Genomic DNA, 17590 nt, shown 5'->3' on the forward strand with positions numbered 1-17590 from the left:
TAGTTTATCACACAGAAAAAACTCCCCTGAGGTCAGAAGTTGAATTCCTCAACAGTTTTTTCACAAACACCTGTCTTTGACCACAAAAGGAGAGTGGGAATTGTTCCCCACAGTCCATTCCTACTACGTTAAAATACGTGTGCTATAGCTAGACATAAGAATATATAAGCCCGCCCACAGAGGAAGGATGGAAAGAGTGCCATCTAGAAATGCCAGATATGTAAGAGCATTATAAACTCTAATGTACTACACAGAGGTTTTTCTCTTTCCCTCTTTTTTTTTTTTTTTTAACTTCTCCTTTCCTGGGTTTGGTGGTAACTTTATTACTGGAACAGTTAACATACCACCCACATTACTTAATTTGTACCCATGTTATACCCTTCTCATCTAGAATTCATTCTAGTACAATCAGATAATGGGTGTGAAAACACTTGAAAATATGATCATACCAAACAAATGTAAGATTGTGGCATTTTACTATTATTTCCTTAAATAACTTTCCTTTCACTGACTATTTTGCTATTATTTTCTAGTCCTTTAGATGTTATTTAACTGCTGAATATCTAGCATGTTGGGTTTATTTTGAGGTTACTATATTATGTCCTCCATTAATTTTGCTACAATGAAAAAGAATAAAAACTATGCAAGTATAGTCTGATTAGTAACTTCTCATTTCAGTATGACAAAGAGATTACCGTCATCAACACAGCAGTGGCATGTACCAGTAATTCAAGAAATGGAATATTTGATTTGCCAATAACCCCTGGAGAAGAACTGGAAGTCATTGATATCACTGAAGAAAATCTAGTGATATGTCGCAATTCTAAAGGCAAATGTAAGTTATCGGCTTATCGCCCATAAAATTTCAATCACTGTTTTCAAAAAATCTCAATGAAGCATCATCTCTCTAACTTTCAGATTAGTAATAATGATTTTTGTTTCTATAGATGGTTATGTGCTAATTGAACATCTAGATTTCAAGTAAGTGGTTTGATTTTATACTTCAAATCATGAATTCTAAATACTTAATACATTGCTGTGTACATTCGTCTCAAGGAAAGACTACTGAATTTATTTAAATTCAGGAAAAGTTTTGAAAATTAGACATGCAATGCCCTATTCTATAAGGATTACTTTGGAAGAGATTTTATTATTGTGTCTCCTGAGAATGTTATCAAATGTCTCTACAGAGCATATTTATAAACATTTTAAAGGAGCATAAAAATATTAAACTGGATAAGAAATTCCCCAGGAATTTCTTTACTCACTGCTCCACTGGCCTATAGTTCAAAATGTATTTACATTTTTCTTTTTCCTCAGGCATCAAGGTTGGTCACCTTAGGAAGATCAAGATCAAATGGTACAGGCTGCACAAGTGAGAACCAGTTCTGAGATCTTAGTCCTGCTTTATATCAGCTTCACTTGACACGTCAAAATGAGATGGTGGAATCAGTGGAAACTTTCCTTAGGAACTTAGGAGAGAAAAGCAAAAACAAATCCTCCACATGGAGATGTTGGTTTTACTCCTAAATGGTTCTCTTCCAATGTCTATTTCAGTATCTATTTCACTGCTAGCTCAAGAGGATGTGAACAGGGTGTTAGCATTTGAGCACTTGTTTAATGAGCCACATCCACAGTGAGAAACCATGCCTTATGGCACCTAGTCAGCTGTGCAGATGGCTAGTTTGCTTCTAATATTAGTACACGAGTGTTTATAATTTCTAGAAGATGATGTACATTTAAATTCGGTGTAATTTAATTTTGAAAAGTAAATAGTATAAGCAAGTATAATGTTTAAAATAATTACAAGTGTCCTTCTGCTTTGTCACAAAATCAAAATCAGACAAATGCTGCTCAAAATTGGTTTCTTTTGGGAATAGTATGCTGAAAAGTAATTTATTCCTAAATTCACCCATCATTTTAAGAAGTACCTAAATATATTTAACAAAATTTAAATAATACATATGCTGTATCAGTTTAAAATATCCTGTTGTCCAAAATAAAATAGTTTTTGTCTATGCATGAACACCTATTCAAATAGAATTCATATGTATTTTTACTTACATGAAAGAAAAATAAAAGCTGAGCTATACTAATTAATATTCTATTTTTTAAATGATGTACACTGCCTTTTAAGCTTCTAGTTTTTTTTATCTTCTTTTTCATGTTCCAAATGGCGCTTGCCAATAAAGGCCAAGCTTATTCTAGAAGACAGGAATCAAAAGTATTCATCGAGTTTAGAGAAGGAAATAAGATATGAATGAAATGCCTAGAAGATTAAGAAAAGTTTTACAGATAAGGTGACCCTGAAGCTTGGTCTTTGAACACAAGGATATCTGCTAGACAAGGCACAAAGATGGAAAATTCGTGCTGTCTGGTGGGAACAGCAAGAGCTGGATGGGGTAAGTTGGGGGTTGAATGTGACAGCGTTGACTTGGACTTTTTCCTCTAGAGAGCTGGGAACCAAAGGTCTTAAGCAGGAAGGCAATGCTGGATGTTTAGAGACAAAAGAGAAAAAAAACAATTACAGCAAAATGCGTGATATATTAGAGAAAGGAGACTAGTTGTTTTTGCAATATTCTAGGCAAAGGACCGTTAGACCTTAATTTAAGACAGCAGCAATAGAAATATATAGTATAGGAGCCTCATTAGAGGTATTACAGAGGTAAGGAAACAGAATGTCTTGGGGACTGATTAGAGGTGAGAAAGAGAATTAGGGAATGACTCTAAAATTGCTTTTTTGGGAGATGAGATTAAGGCAGGTACCAAAGGCTGGGAATATATTAATATATTTCTGCTGGGACCCCTCTGAATTAAATTTACTACTCAGTGAGAGGAAGGGCAATCAGGCAACTGCACACTCTAAGGCAAGACTTGTTACAGGGGGCACTGGAGAGGACGAGAGTAAGTACGGCCTGTGGGCAGGAGGTAACTGCGAGAGTACAGGGCTATGCTGAGCAGAGACCTTTCATGCAATAATCCTGTCCAAAAGAGAATCATAAACCATCTATCAGTCTTGCCACCTCTGAAAACATGAAGTATTTTAAATCCTAGAGTGGAGTGGGACTAAACTTGAACTGAGATAGGTCTGTCCCATGCACTTTGCTTCCATCTCATTGCAAGGCCTTCTTGTTCTAATTCCACAACTAGCTCTGAGTCTCAATTTCCTCATCAGTAAAATAGGGCTAGTAACACACCTTGTCTACTTCACAGGGTTGTTGTAGGCTGTAATGCAATATAAATAAAAATGTCCTAAAATCCTTAATACACAATACTGTAAAAGTGTTGTTATTTTAGTACCTGGCCATTTCTCAAGTTGGAAAATGTTGAAAACAAAAATGTTTTTGAAATTCAAATTTTAAGACTTGAAAGAATGGCCGGGATGTAATAATTAATTTTACATTCATGTATTTAATAGGGTTTTAAAACTGAACATTTTTCTGTTTTTAAACTATAAACCATTTGGTCTAATATAAACTAGTACCTAATTGCTATTACTGATATGGAGTATGTTTTTAGGAAAAATAACTGCTTCTATCCACACTCAATGTGGTTGTTTCCATTTCACTAATGTCAACCACATTTCTTTCATTCTTTACTTTTTTTTTCCCCTAAGGAAGACTTGCCCTGAGCTAACATCTGTTGCCAATCTTCCTCTTTTTTTGCTTGAGGAAGATTAGCCCTGAGCTAACATCTGTGCCAATCTTCCTCTTCTTTCATTCTTTAAATCATAGCATTGAAATTAAATTTCTCATACCATAGATCCGCAAGGTTCTTTAATGTAAACATTATAACTAAGACTTCAGTGATGTCCCAAGTAGATGTCATCTATCGCCTAGAAATTCTAACCTAGCATAAAGTTTCAATAGAAAGACTGAGTTTCTATTTCACTTTTAATTTTGCATAAAAAGATATCAGTAAAGATAACAACATTCTGTCAGATAAAAGACAGCATAGAAAGGTGCTTGACCCTAACAGAGGCTAACAGTGGCCCATCAGATTCATTTACAGGTCGGGCCACCAGCAATGTTAAACATGCACCAACAAAACCTTCCCTTCCTCCTTTTGAGTGCCTCTGTGAAACATTTAGTCTTCCAAGATGACATGGCATTCTCTTGACCAGTCCCTCTCCTGCATGTCTTTAGAACTTTTAAAACATTAGATTCCAGGGGGAAGAATAGGAAAAGAAAAAAATATGAAGATATAATAACAAATCCCTAAGAAGTGGTTGTTTCTATGGTAAGCCGAATTTGGCCTCCATGTCCTGGTGTTATACCTGTAAACATATGTTAGGTGACTTGGCAAAACGGACTTTACAGATGAAATTAAGGTTGCTAACCAGTTGAACTCTATTTAATCGCATGGGCCCTTAAAATCAGAAGAGGAAGGCAGAAGAGTCAGCCAGCCAGTCAGAGAAAGGCAGTGGAAGAGGTGGCAGGAGACATTTGAAGCATGAGCCCTCTGTTGCTGGCTTTGAAGATGAAGGGAGCTGTGGGCCAGGGAATGATGGTGGCCTCTAGAAGCTGCAAATGACCCTTAGCCAAGAGCCAGAAAGGAAACGGGACTTTAGTCCCACAGCAGCATGGAACTAAATTTTGCCAACAACTTGAATGAGCCTTGAAACAGATTCTCCCCCAGAGCTCAGCCCTACCAAGGCTTTGGGTTTCAGCCTTGTGTGACTTGAAGCAGAAACACCAGCTAAGCCGACCAAACTTCTGACTTACGAAACTGTGAGATAATAAATTTGTGTTGTCACTAAATTTGCAGTAATTTGTTATGGCAGCAAATAGAAAACTAATAGAATAGCTAACGTTAGAGACTTTCAATTTACAACAAAGACGACAAAATTGGACAAAGAGGGTATAAAATCTCCAAGGAATAACAGGCAATCTTTTCCTACAACAGCTTTCTCTGTAACTATTAATTGACATGCAGAATATCAGCTTAATGACTGAACAGAAACAAAAATAGCTTTCAGATTCACCAGAGACTTTAATTTGATTTTGTGAAAAAAGCTTATAAGCAATCAGATAGGCTGCTTTTTTTCTCTGTGTTTGTCACCTATGAGGTTGTACAGTGCAAATACGAACTAGGGAGAACCCGTGACTCTGCAATGCTGTGTAATTCAAGAAGACAGCCCTACCACATGGTTCCTGGAAGACAGATCCTTCCCGCTGACCATTTAACACTCACAAAAACACGTAACAAACAAAACTGAAATTTGAATCTATGGTTATTAAAACTGGGAAAAAGCACTGGGATTCTGGTCTTTTTCTTCCTGAAACAAATTATAAAAACTGATCCCAATTTCAACAGTTTAGAAAAAATTTAATAGATCTGTATTCAAGTGCTCAATGGATTAATGTATCAGCCTATGGGATTTTTTTTTTTTTTCCTTTTCAAAGATGGGCTAAGAAAGAATAAATGCAGGATGTTCTTGGAAAAAATTTGAATAATTAATATCCGATCTTACATTTTCTTATGATTGTCATGGATATAACCTAATGATTGTCAACTTTCAGTTTTATTTGTTGCACTCAAAATTCACTGTATGATATTTAAGCATACATGATAAAGAACACAAGCATTCTTCCTAAAACAATATTAAGATTACTATGCTTAGAGTTCACAGTTTTATAACAATTTACAATAAACACTCAAAACATTGTACAACCATCGATATTTGTGAATAGTCTTGAGAAAAAGCTGTATTTTGATACATTAAGGCAGCTTCAGCCAACATTTTAGGAAGTTCTGAATATTTGTTGAAATAAAAGACAAATTTGGTATTTGAATATTCGATGTTTTCAAGAAATTTTAAAAGTCACTTAAAATAAGAATACCATAATTTGTGAAACTGTGGTCTTAAACATTTTTACTACTATATTCTTACCACATAAAGCTTACCTAAAATCAAGATACTCATCCTATCAGTATCAAAGATACCTATTTTAAAAAGAAAGGAAGGGAGTTACATTAAATATGAGGACGATAAACCCTGTATTTAAACAAGGGCCTTCAAACAGTGTCTCACACACATCTGTGAGGTAGGTTATTATCCACATTTTGTAGATGAGAAAACTAAATGAGGTTATGTGACTTGCTGCTGCCACAACAGCCAAACTGAGAATCAGATTCCAAATTAGATTTTGTTCTTTGCTCTGCATTGTTTCTTCCCTTTATAAACTTTTTAAAGGGTTGAAATATAAAGATTGCCATTCATTTTAAAAACATGTAAAGGCAGCCAAACTTTACCAAGGCAACTTAAGAAGTGAAGTGACATAGAAGAAATAGAAACACACATCCAGTGAGCAATTCTGACAGTAACAGGGTAAGGTCTGGCCAAAGGAACCGGAAACAACAGGCCAAAGCAAACAATGTGATTGTTTGTGGAGGGCAGATCTAAGGAAAAATGAGGAATTATAAAAAAGGAAAATACAGTTCAAACAAGTTTTTTTACTTATTATAACTTCCTATAATTGAAAAGAAGGCACAACTAAGGTTTTTTTGTTTTTTTTAGAACAGTGGATCTCTCTTTTCCATTTTAGGAAAATGTTATCTGTCTAGAAAAATGGCCTGCCTTCGTAACAAAACTTAGTTAAAAGGGACTTTTAGCTGTGAAAAATGCATGCTTCAATTAGCAGCAAAAAATTAACTATGCAATTCTCCTTGCCTAGAATGTTCTTATTCCTCCTTGAAGTTTTAATCGACGCAAAGTAGCAAACACCGAATTAAAAAAAAAAATCACACTGTATGAACTTTGTCAAAAATCTACATATATTCAAAAAAGTTTTCATGCTAGGATATTCTACAAATACTTTTTTTCCTGGAAAGGGCACTCTAGTCTAGGATTTCCTATTAATTGCACTTTAAATGTAACTGAAATTTACCCTGCTTGTCCAAATAATCATGAGCTACTTCCAAAAAAATCTAAACTGCTTTAGATATAAACAAGAGTTACCTAAAGTCACATACCCAGTCACGGCTGCTAACAGGCATTGCTATGCAAGGCCAGCAGTAAACACTACGAGTGGCTCACACAATACACACAGGCCCACAGTTTGGTAACTTCTAGATCCAGCCTGATTCTTATCAGGTTATGGCTGAAAAAGTTTAATTAAAATTCAATCCAGTCTAGACTGTGGGTCCTGTTCTTTATGCTATTACTGTTCAGTGGCATCAAATGCATCATAATTATATGTGGGAAAGGCTAGCAAGGATGCCCAGCAACTTGTTTAAATAAGATTTACATAAATTTTTAAGCTCATCAAACATAAATTACATTTCAAAGTTTTATAAGGGAGACTCTCTATCAAGTTGATAATAGGTAGTTTGTGAATAGAAATATACTCTATGAAAATAGTGTTTTATCATCTAATATGCACACAAAGCAAAAAATTATCAGTCTGTATATGAAATTTAGATAAGCCTAATTCAGATAATAGTCAAAAACTATGATAATTTAAGATAGGGGCTGGGGCTAGTTTTACTTTTTTAAAAAAGATTGTGCTATAAGAATCATGTAAATAAAATTAAAGGAAGAATCATGTCCTAAAAAGTTTCTTCAGTATTTTTTAAGCACCCTCAATAACTTAGAAGTACTTATAAAAATCAATATGCTAATCATAAATACTTCAGGTAATTATACCTACTTAGTACAATCAACTGGTTCAAATAATTAAACTAAGAAATATTCAGTTAAGACTACTTTATGTCCCTCTAAGACTTGAAAGCAATACATCTGTGTTTATTTTTATTACTCAACTACCCAGATGTTTTAGCGATTCAGACTGTTCTCCCCAAAGGAAGGTGGCATATGAAGAGCAGTGATCATCGCTGAATACTTGCATGGCATTAAAGCCATGAAGAACTTTCCAGTCCTGCTTCCTCATCTGGAAAATGGCTACCTCACAAGGTTACTGTAATGTTCAGATAAGTTAATAGATATGGAGGGTCTCTGGATCTAAAAATCACTATAAAACGTATGTTTTGCTTTATGCCAAGTGCACATGATGTTTTAACATGTTTGGTTTTCTGGATGATTTTTGCCATTTGTATTTCAGAGGGCAGCTGTATTTAGAAAAATATTCAAGTATATACCTTCAAAATGCCTCAGCAAATATAGAACATTCACACTAGTATAAAAACTCTAAATATATAAAAAGTGAACACTAACATAAATCATATGAGAAGACAGAACTTTAAAGCTCAAAGGTACCTCAGAGGTCTTTTAATCTGTCCCTCTCATTTTAGAGGCTACAAAAATGAGGCCCAACATAGGATGTGACTTACCAACAGATTGCACATATCCCTCACCCAGAATTTTTAATAAAGTAGAATCTCTGAGAGCTGTTATTAAAATAAATTACATTTCCTATTTAAAAAGTCACAGAGTGACAGGATGACCAGCTAAAGAAATGCTAGACTGAAAAGGTGGGGGTCTTTAAAAACAGACAAAATTGAGAACCTGTCTAGCATTAGATACTGAGATTTCACAACCATTAATAGGATTTACATGATTAACCAGTGAATAGACAAAGATGCAGTGTCTATGATAGGCACATTCCAAACTTTTATAAATAAAAGGTACGGTGCTTATATTAACTCAGTATACTGCACATTAAGAGAGGCTACAGATAAATCCAAATAGTCAAATAATCTGTAACAGTTGTCTATGATTATTTTCTCAATTTTGTCTCATCTAATACTAAAAATCAATTTGTATTCCCTAAGTACAAACTGGCCAGGGAATAAGAGAAACAAGCCCAGAATTATGTAACGGTCATGGAAAACCTATTTGCAGAAACTGGAGAATTGTCTGTACTACATATAGCCAATTCCCTGACATAGAAATACTATTATTTCTGATTAATTTAGGCTCCTGGATTCTCTTTATAGATGGCTAGTATCAAGGAATGCAAATACTAGAGATTACAAGTGTCTTAAAAGTTTGTTGATCAAAATAAATACCCAACTTGTAATAGTTTGCCTCCCTCCCTCCCTCGGTATTCTGAGATTTTGTTTGTTCCTATGTTAAAGGATGACAAGGATTAGATCTAAATATAAAAGTATTTAGAAAATGTTCACTGACTACACATTTTGAAAGTAAGAATCAACGATATTGACTCATTACTCACAGAGCCATAAGCATGAGTCACTAGTTTTAGTGTGAAGACTAAGTAATGTTTTTACTTAGTAATCTTGTTTAAGGTTCCTCAGTTATCCATTCAATACAAAAAACAATCAATTTTGCTCCCAAACTATAACACAACCTGATTACAAAGATCAAGGTGCTATGAAACAAGTTGCAGACATACAAAATTCTATTCAGTCCAGCATTCGCTCAAGATAAATATGCCCACAGGTTAAAATAAAATTATTCTGATTTTGAACCAGATTCTCTCCAACTGAGAAGGGAAAAGGAAAGCTTAATTGTATTCTTAAGTACCCTAATTATGACAAGCTGGACCTAAAATTTTCCTAAAATCATATTTGCCAAATTTGCTTTTTCCCAGGGGATAATAAGTTTAAAAACATGGTTAAATTAATTTAGGCAAAGCAGGTTGAAGTTAAATGATTTTTTTTTTTTTTTTTCCCACAGAAGGACTTGTCCAAGTCTTTAATGCCTATGTCCATTGTCATCCTCAAGCAGGAGAGTAGCATGTAACATTTTCCAAACTTGCTCAATGGAATCGTTTTTCTGCAGAGCATCTTACACAATACAGTTTGTGAAATGCTATTCAAGAGCATTTCCATGAGATAGCTAGGCTTTACCTATAACCTAATAATAGAAGCTCTCCTCCAGAATCTTAACTGGAAGAAACTGTTCCTCCCCAAGATCTACCTACCACATACATACCACATCCACAATTAACCAGTTTACAAGACTGAAATGTGGGAATTTAGCAAGTGATTCTTTCCCTCTCCCCGCCCATTAGCAACAAAAAGCCTCCTATAACAATGCTCTAGCCCCCTGGTATACTGGCCTGAGCCTCCTGAAATCTCTCTCCAAAACAAGTTACTACACCACCTAGGTTCTCAGAAGAGCTGTGCTTTAAAACTTGAGCTTACAGGAACCCAAACTGTGACCCCTGGTTCCCCTAAAATTCAACAGATAACTATCAAATTGTAGATACTCATAAATACTGGCAAGAATGAGAAAATAGTAAATAATCTTTTTAACTCTCGAAAAACATGATAATCATTCATATAGAGTAATTTTGATATGAATAAGTTTCTAATATCTGATTTATTAGACTAATGAAGCTAAAATGCCACTGGATTCCTTCCTGCTATTTCTCCGCCTTCAAAATTGCTAGGCGACAAGGAATCAGATAAGTTCCTTATTTCTAAGGTCATACCATTCATACTCAGGCAAATATTATGATGTGGCCCTGTTTTTTCCAAAAGAGGTATTTACACATTTGGAAAGGCCAAAATTATGCCATATCTATAATGCACATCAGACTAACACAGCAGGACTGCTTATCCTATAAAAATAATCACAAAAAAGTACCTTCTGGTGCCACTAGATGGCAATCTTTCAAAGGTTTAAACTTAAAACATCTTAACAGCAACCCCACCCTCTTTCCCAAATTGGCCAATAAGGATTCCTTTTGACATTACAGAGTCAGACTTAAAAAGTTATTTAACACCATTTTTCAAAAGTTCTACAAAACAATATGGTGTGACACACTGCAAACTCCTGACTCAAAACTATTTAAAGATAGACACGCCTGTCTTCCATAAACACAGAAGAAACTTGGTCTAACATTCTCAGTTGCTTCTTGGTAGAAAACACATTATTTTTGGCAAACAGAAACCTGTTGAGGCATAGTCACTTTTCGTTCTGAAGAGCTTAATCTTTTCTAGGGTAAGTCAGGTGAATGGGATGGTTCATTACAACATATTAAACAAAACAAATGAATAGATAAATACAAATTAGATAAATTACGCTTAATTTAAAAATTACTTTTACTAAAACGAAATATAATCAGTGAGCTATTATCTACCCTGCTGTATATAGGTGTTTTTTTTTTAATATTAAAAAGAAACCTGCATAAAGCACAACAAATAAAAAAACTGTTTGGTTTTCCTTTTTTAAAAGCACTGGTGTGTGAATACATACGTGTATATATGTAAACAACACATATATTTATTCGAGAGAGAATTTTTTAAATGTTTAAGGCTTCCCTGCCCTAACAGGTTCAACAGTGAAGGTCACAGCCTATCAAGCTTTGGAAGTACACAAAAGCCCTTAGGGCCAGAACAGTGTTTTCAAATTGGATGGCTAGCAACCAAGATCTAGAACAAAGAGATGGAACCAGAAAAGATTTAAAAGCTAAGTCAGTTAGCCACTAAGGATCAAACAATAAACAAAGACAATGGTGACTAGGGAAGGTGAGGGAGTGGGTGGCTACAATAACAAACTTCAGATGAAGAATTAGCATTGTGGGATGCAACATCTCACACACACACAACTCTCTCTCTCCTCCCCCCCCACCACCACACACAATAAGAGATCCAAGATAAGAGTTCTCTTTTAAGGGACTGTTGATATTTTGCTTTGTTTCATTTAACTGTCTATTTTATCATGCTTGATGAAGTACAAAAATAAATAGAGCCAAAAAGAATCTGAGAAAGGTAGGTTTGGAAGGCATGTTTCAAAACAATAAAAGTTTATGAAAAAGACAAAAGTTGTTGCAATTCCAGATGTCCCAATACTGAGAAGAACCATGAGGGCTCTTAAGATAAATATATTATTCAGGGAAATCTCAAGATAAAACCTCTAGCTGGTTACAGCTGTTTCTAAGGAACCTGGAAATCACAGTTACCTGTTTCAGGACCACAGCCCTCCTGTGGAACAATGGGCAGTATCTGCAAAAACAGCTAGAAGAACTTGGCTTCTGAAATTTGGGGGGGCAGGCTTTTAAGATTTCAACATTTAATACCACCTTACTAATGGTTGTTTCATTTTTTAATCTTCTTGTGCAAGAGAACTAGGTGCATAAACACAGCTTAAAGCCTGCTGAAATTTAGGAAGTAAACTGGATTACCTACACTAAACAGTCAAGCAAGGAGGTACTGCCAAACACCCTCTGACTGAGATGGTTCACCAGTGAGGGTGTATTAATCATCTGTAGTGAACTCACAATTTTAAATGAACAATCATCTTCACTGATGTTCACCTATTAAAGATACTGCCTATTTGAATTTATCATAGGCAAAATAGAATTACAGATTTCTACAGGTAAATAAAATGTCAGACTTTTCTGCTTTCAGTAATTTCAATGGCATTGAGTGTCCCCTGGAGATATTCATGTCTCTCAATCAGTATTGCAGAGTATGTGATATCCATAAGGAAAATAATAATTTAAAGAATATATCTGATTTTCACAGTGCAATAACAGAAAGATAGAAACAAGAGAAAGATCATCAACGAGCTAGAGTAGTGATCAGACTGGCACACATTTCAAAAAAATCCATGGTGTGACTGCCCAGGCGAGGTGGAACTGAGGACAATGTGCTTCCGGTCAAGGAGCCAGTAAGAGAGCCAGACAGTGAATGGCTCTCTGCAGTTACAGAATCTAAACTTGATCTTGGTCTGTGTAAGCCAGCAGCAGAAGAGGAACGCTGAGGGGTTGAGGAACCAGACCTCTGCTCCACCACCTCATCTGAAATGGACCAAAGAAAAGCCATTTACATGAAACATGTATTTGCGGGAGCCCTTCCTATAAAGATGCTATATTCAGAAAATTAAGTAAATAAACACATCTGAGCAAGGACAGCTTAATAATGAACGTTCTAATTCAGTGTTTTAGGAGCAGGGGTGGCAATACTTCTTCCCTCCCACAATTATAACAGACATCACTAATCAATCACAGCACTTCCACACAGTCAAAATGTGACCCCAAAATCCTTCTGAACATAGTATTTGGCATTAATCTTGAAATCAAACTGATACTCCAGCATTTGAAGAAAACACATCCTTGGATGTGTTGGAGGCTTATTTTCTTGCAGCATATCAACAAAAAATTATTAAGATAAAAGCAAGTTAACCATCACACAGTGGTTCTGAACCTTCAGTGCACACTGCAATTGCCTGGGGAAAGGGGCGAGGAAAATGTTAAAAATGCAGATTCCCAGTTTCCCAGGACCCATCTCCAGAGATCCTGATTTGGTAGGTCTGGGGTAGTTCCCAAGAATCTGCATTTTAATAAGAACTCTGGGTAATTCTGATGCAGGTGGTTTGGGGACCATATAAACACTACTACAATTGATGACAGTTCAAGAATAAAATTTCAATGCTCTGTTTAAACAACTTCCCCAAGTCTGAACTCAGTTCTACTCTTGTTCCACTCTTCTCCTGAGCCTTGGTTTATTCTGTTTTTATCCCACTGGGGCCTCTGAACGGAACAAGCGTTATTTGGTTGACCCGGGTTTGACTCGTCACACATGAAATACTTGGACACAACCAGCTCCCCTGACTCCTTTGACTCCTGATGGCCATGGGCACCGAAATCCAACCCAAACCCCAGGAGAGGCCTATGTGGTCACCTTGGCCACCAGGATGAGGGAAGTTGATGAATGGGGAAGTCTAGATATTATAATGCTAATAGTAATAAAATATGAATGGAGAAATGTGACAAAGAACCTGACACATCAGCTAATTTCAGGCAAAACTTGCTTCCCTGTTGTTCCTTACTTTTGCTCTACAGCCAACACTTCCAATAACTTTTTTAGGCCAAAAGGAAGCACTTCTTTTTGAGAGGTGCTGGATTAGAGATATTCCACGTGTCTTCGATCATTTTCATTTCACTTACATTTTTAGTTAAGTCCAGATTACTTAAAAACCAGTATAGAAGACCTACCCACCATGTCTTTGAGATGATTTTAACATCTTGTCAACTAGTGCCAAGTTTTATCTTCTCAGAGCTCATGCTTGCATAGCTTCCTTACCATCAATGCTTTTAAAGTCCAAAAGATAGCTTCTATTGTCAACCAGGTAAAGTTGTAAGCTCATTTTCACATAGTTGCCAGTCACTGGATTTTTTCTTCTTACACGAAGATGGTATGCATTCACTACCTAAAATGAGAAATCTTCTTTAAGGAAAAACGTTAAAAATAACAAACTACGAAATATCTCCCTTATTCTTCTTATTTCAAAGAATACCAAAACAAATAATTGATAGAGGTAGGGTAGAGAAGGAATTCCTGAATGATCTTTTATTTTTATATTACATTGTAGTTTAGTATTTATTTAATCCCCACTAACAGTACTGTTTGTGTACAGCCATGAAAATTTAAAGAGAACTCAGAGATTATATAGAGTCTAGCCATCGTTCTAGACATGCATCCACTTTAAACCAATAATAATTCTGGTTGCTCAGCTTCAGTTTGAATACATTTACCTGTGAATACGGAGTAGAAGGGAATAAACAAGAACTAACATGTTAATGGTTTACAGCAGGCACTGTAACACGTACTGTCACAAAACTGAAGCATCACAATAGGCCTGCGAGGAAGATATTATTTGCCTTTTCAAGATAAGGAAACTGCAGCTCAGACAAAAAAGATTCTGGGTTTTCAAAACATTTATCTAATTAGTTCCAAAAATTTTTCAGTAAGGAATTCTAAAGACATTAACATCTCTTTTTTAACTAACCAAATAAAATTGCTTCAGAAAAAGGAGGTCTGTTTTTTAAATGGTTTTAAATAAATATTACTTTGTTTATTCATTTCATGTACTAATAATGAAATGAAAATGACTGATTTACTCAAACACGTCAAATGAATATTTACACGGTATATTTGAACATTTTTCTTCTTCCTTTAAAAATACATACAGTCCTCAAGAAAGGAATAAGAGTGAAAGGGACATTTGAAATGAAAAAAATGCTTCCTCCCCCACATATACACAAATAGAATTGAAATGAATTTGAGCACTAATTTAAAAAAAGTACAATGTGGGCTGAGAGTAAGAAAAATATACCATAACTAAGGATAAAAAGCACCAGCCAAATAAGAGAGATTTTCTCAACTTAGAGAAAAGTATTTGTTGACTGAATAAATATGTCCTGATGGTATAATTTGTATTGACCACTAGCTGCTACAGCTACTGGCAAAATGAAAAAACAAATCCTCTCTAAGAAAAGAGAGAGAGAAGTTAAAACATACTATCTTTGAAGACACATGACTTTTTATTACTATGACGCATGCTGAAACAGGTGACTTCAAGTTGACTACTTTTTGTTTCTTGGCCAAGAATGCTATTCTGTAATTCAAAAATATGTAGGTTCCCAAAATCAACAGCTCCTCATTCTTACAGATGTTTATTTCTTCTGTTTTGAATGCACATGGTATTTTATTGGAAAGAATGGGGTTTACCATCCAGAAGCATCAAGCCCACTAAATTTACATCTAAACCAAAACCAACTTTTTCATTGACCTCAGTACTCAACTCAGCAGTTCAGAACAACATACTATACAGAAAAATGGCTTCTACAAATGGTCTTAATATACTATAATTTCCTACCTTCCATTCAAAATCCAGCTGCTTCATAGCTCGGTAAACTTCAGCCATAATGTCATATGGTTTGCTTTGACTTCGGATTCCAAGATGCCACTTGGCTTTTTTCACAGCTAAAGGTTTGGGTTTAGTAGTATTCAGCGCATCCAATGGACATCTTGCTTTAGGACTGTCTGCTATAAGAGGTGGCATCCTTTCTGGATGAGGTTTCAGGCCTGGGGGAATATGCATGGTACTATCATCCATAAAAGAACCAGTTGGGGGACTAGAGGCGAGGTAGAACTCACTGGCTTGGTTCATTATTCTCCGATTGTCAATGATAAGATGATAAGCCACTGCAAGCTGGTCTTGAGGGTCACCACTATATAAACTGTTCATTACTTCTGATTCTGTACACTCAAATTTTTCACATACTTCTTTCACAGCCTCATCATCAATGACGTTAGCATCATAGGAGGGGTCCTCAGGAAATAAGTAACTGGGCAAATCTTGTTTAAACCATTCATGCTCTCTAGGAAAAATACCACAATACACTATTGTAAGAACATGCTTTGGCAAGTCCCAAGTAATTTAGACACGAGGCAATATAATATAACAGAATCGGAAAGACTTGGTCTCTAGCTACTTACTAGCTATGTGACTCTGGGTAAGTTAATTAACCCCTACCCTTGAATAACTATGGTTATTCAGACTTGGGTGTTTGGCTGACATTTTCTCAAAAATAAACAAAATGAGCCTGTCACTTCAAAGAAACAACTGGCAGTATTTGTTGCCAATGATAAAATTCAAGCTTTCAAGCAAAATTTTAGAATTTTGTATAATTTGTATCTGCCTCCCTGAGTTTGACAGCTTCCCAAATACTTACACTTTTCTGATAACATTATAGTGATGATAATAATGAATATGATTTTTGATAATGTATAATGAAATGTGTCACCATTTGGAAAATCTGTCTAACTCAATAACCCAGTATTTTCCAAATTATCTACAGATGATGTTACAGAATCATACATGGGTAAAAGTTCCACTAAAATGCAAAACAGACCAGTGGATTTTATTGTAATAAAGCATAAAAGTTCACTGATATGTTTTCTGATTTGATATTGCAACTAACATGTTAAGCACTGGTTTAATATCAAAGAAGAATATAACAACTATCTGAAAGGCTATTAAAATGTCCCTCCCTTTTCCAACCACTTATCTGAGTGAGGTCAGATCTTCTTTACAGACTTCAATTAATGAACATATTGCAACAGAGTGAATGAAGAAGTGGATATGAGAATCTAGCTGCTGTCTTTGATTAAGCCAAACATTAAGAGGATTTGAAAAATGTAAAATAATGCCACTCTTGTCACCACTTTTTTTTTTTTTTGGTAAATAAGGTTATTTTTCATAAAAGAGGTTTTTTAGATTAACATATAGTAGATTTATTGTTATTTTTAAGTGAATTAAATAGTTTTATATTTCTCGGTTTTAATTTCTAATATGATATTGATAGATATAACGTGCACTAAAAACAAAAACAAACAACATGCAGCTCTTTGCACACGATGTTATTGCCACCTTAGAATCCCCTGCCCTTTTCAACTGACTCACATGTACTGTTTCTTCAAGACCATGCAGCAGTGCTACACGGTAGAACTGGGCACCCCCTCACTAAATTCAGATCAATATATATTTTGCCTGAATACTTTCTACTGAGTAATTAATTCATCTATGAATATTTACTAAGGACGTACTATGGCAAAAAGACATGCTCCTTCTACTCCTATAGTCTCGCTGGATACAGATTAAATACAAAAATAAATATATAGTTACAACTATGCAATATGAAAATCTTGTGATAAAGATTGTGAGTGAAAAGCATGGGGTAAAATGAGAGCATATAATTGAGAATGGGAGGCAAGTGATCAGGGAAGCCACTCTGAGTAATATTTAAGCAGATACCAGAATGACTGTAAGTCAGCTGAGCAAAGAGTTGGGGAACAGGTATTTCTAGCAAAGGAAACAATATATGCAAAGACTCTAAGAAGAGAAAGAGATTTGCCATGTTCAAGGAAC

At 35.3% G+C, this 17590-nt stretch overlaps 2 protein-coding genes across 7 annotated transcripts in view; one reads left to right on the forward strand and one right to left on the reverse strand.

The window, feature by feature from the left end:
- Nucleotides 1–1427, forward strand: part of FYB2 (FYN binding protein 2) — a 105783-nt gene extending 104356 nt beyond the window's left edge. The window contains exons 18-20 of the mRNA XM_087445859.1: nucleotides 679–835; nucleotides 948–981; nucleotides 1321–1427. Coding sequence (XP_087301985.1) covers nucleotides 679–835; nucleotides 948–981; nucleotides 1321–1342 — 213 coding nt within the window. The 3' untranslated portion in view covers nucleotides 1343–1427. The remainder of the gene's footprint in view (nucleotides 1–678; nucleotides 836–947; nucleotides 982–1320) is intronic.
- Nucleotides 1–17590, reverse strand: part of PRKAA2 (protein kinase AMP-activated catalytic subunit alpha 2) — a 114786-nt gene that overhangs the window by 5439 nt on the left and 91757 nt on the right. For 5 of the 6 annotated variants that reach the window (XM_087445853.1, XM_087445852.1, XM_087445857.1 and 2 more), the window contains 3 exons: nucleotides 15536–16040; nucleotides 13960–14086; nucleotides 2025–12674 (listed from right to left, as the gene is read on the reverse strand). In XM_087445853.1, the coding sequence (XP_087301979.1) occupies nucleotides 12436–12674; nucleotides 13960–14086; nucleotides 15536–16040 (871 nt within the window). In that variant the 3' untranslated portion in view covers nucleotides 2025–12435. Of the gene's footprint in view, nucleotides 1–2024; nucleotides 12675–13959; nucleotides 14087–15535; nucleotides 16041–17590 lie in introns of those variants that run through there. The other variant, XM_087445854.1, reaches the window with a different exon arrangement.

Source organism: Ceratotherium simum, chromosome 22 (genome assembly GCF_057802395.1).
Source record: "Ceratotherium simum simum isolate JZ-2026a chromosome 22, ASM5780239v1, whole genome shotgun sequence".
Taxonomy (NCBI): domain Eukaryota; kingdom Metazoa; phylum Chordata; class Mammalia; order Perissodactyla; family Rhinocerotidae; genus Ceratotherium; species Ceratotherium simum.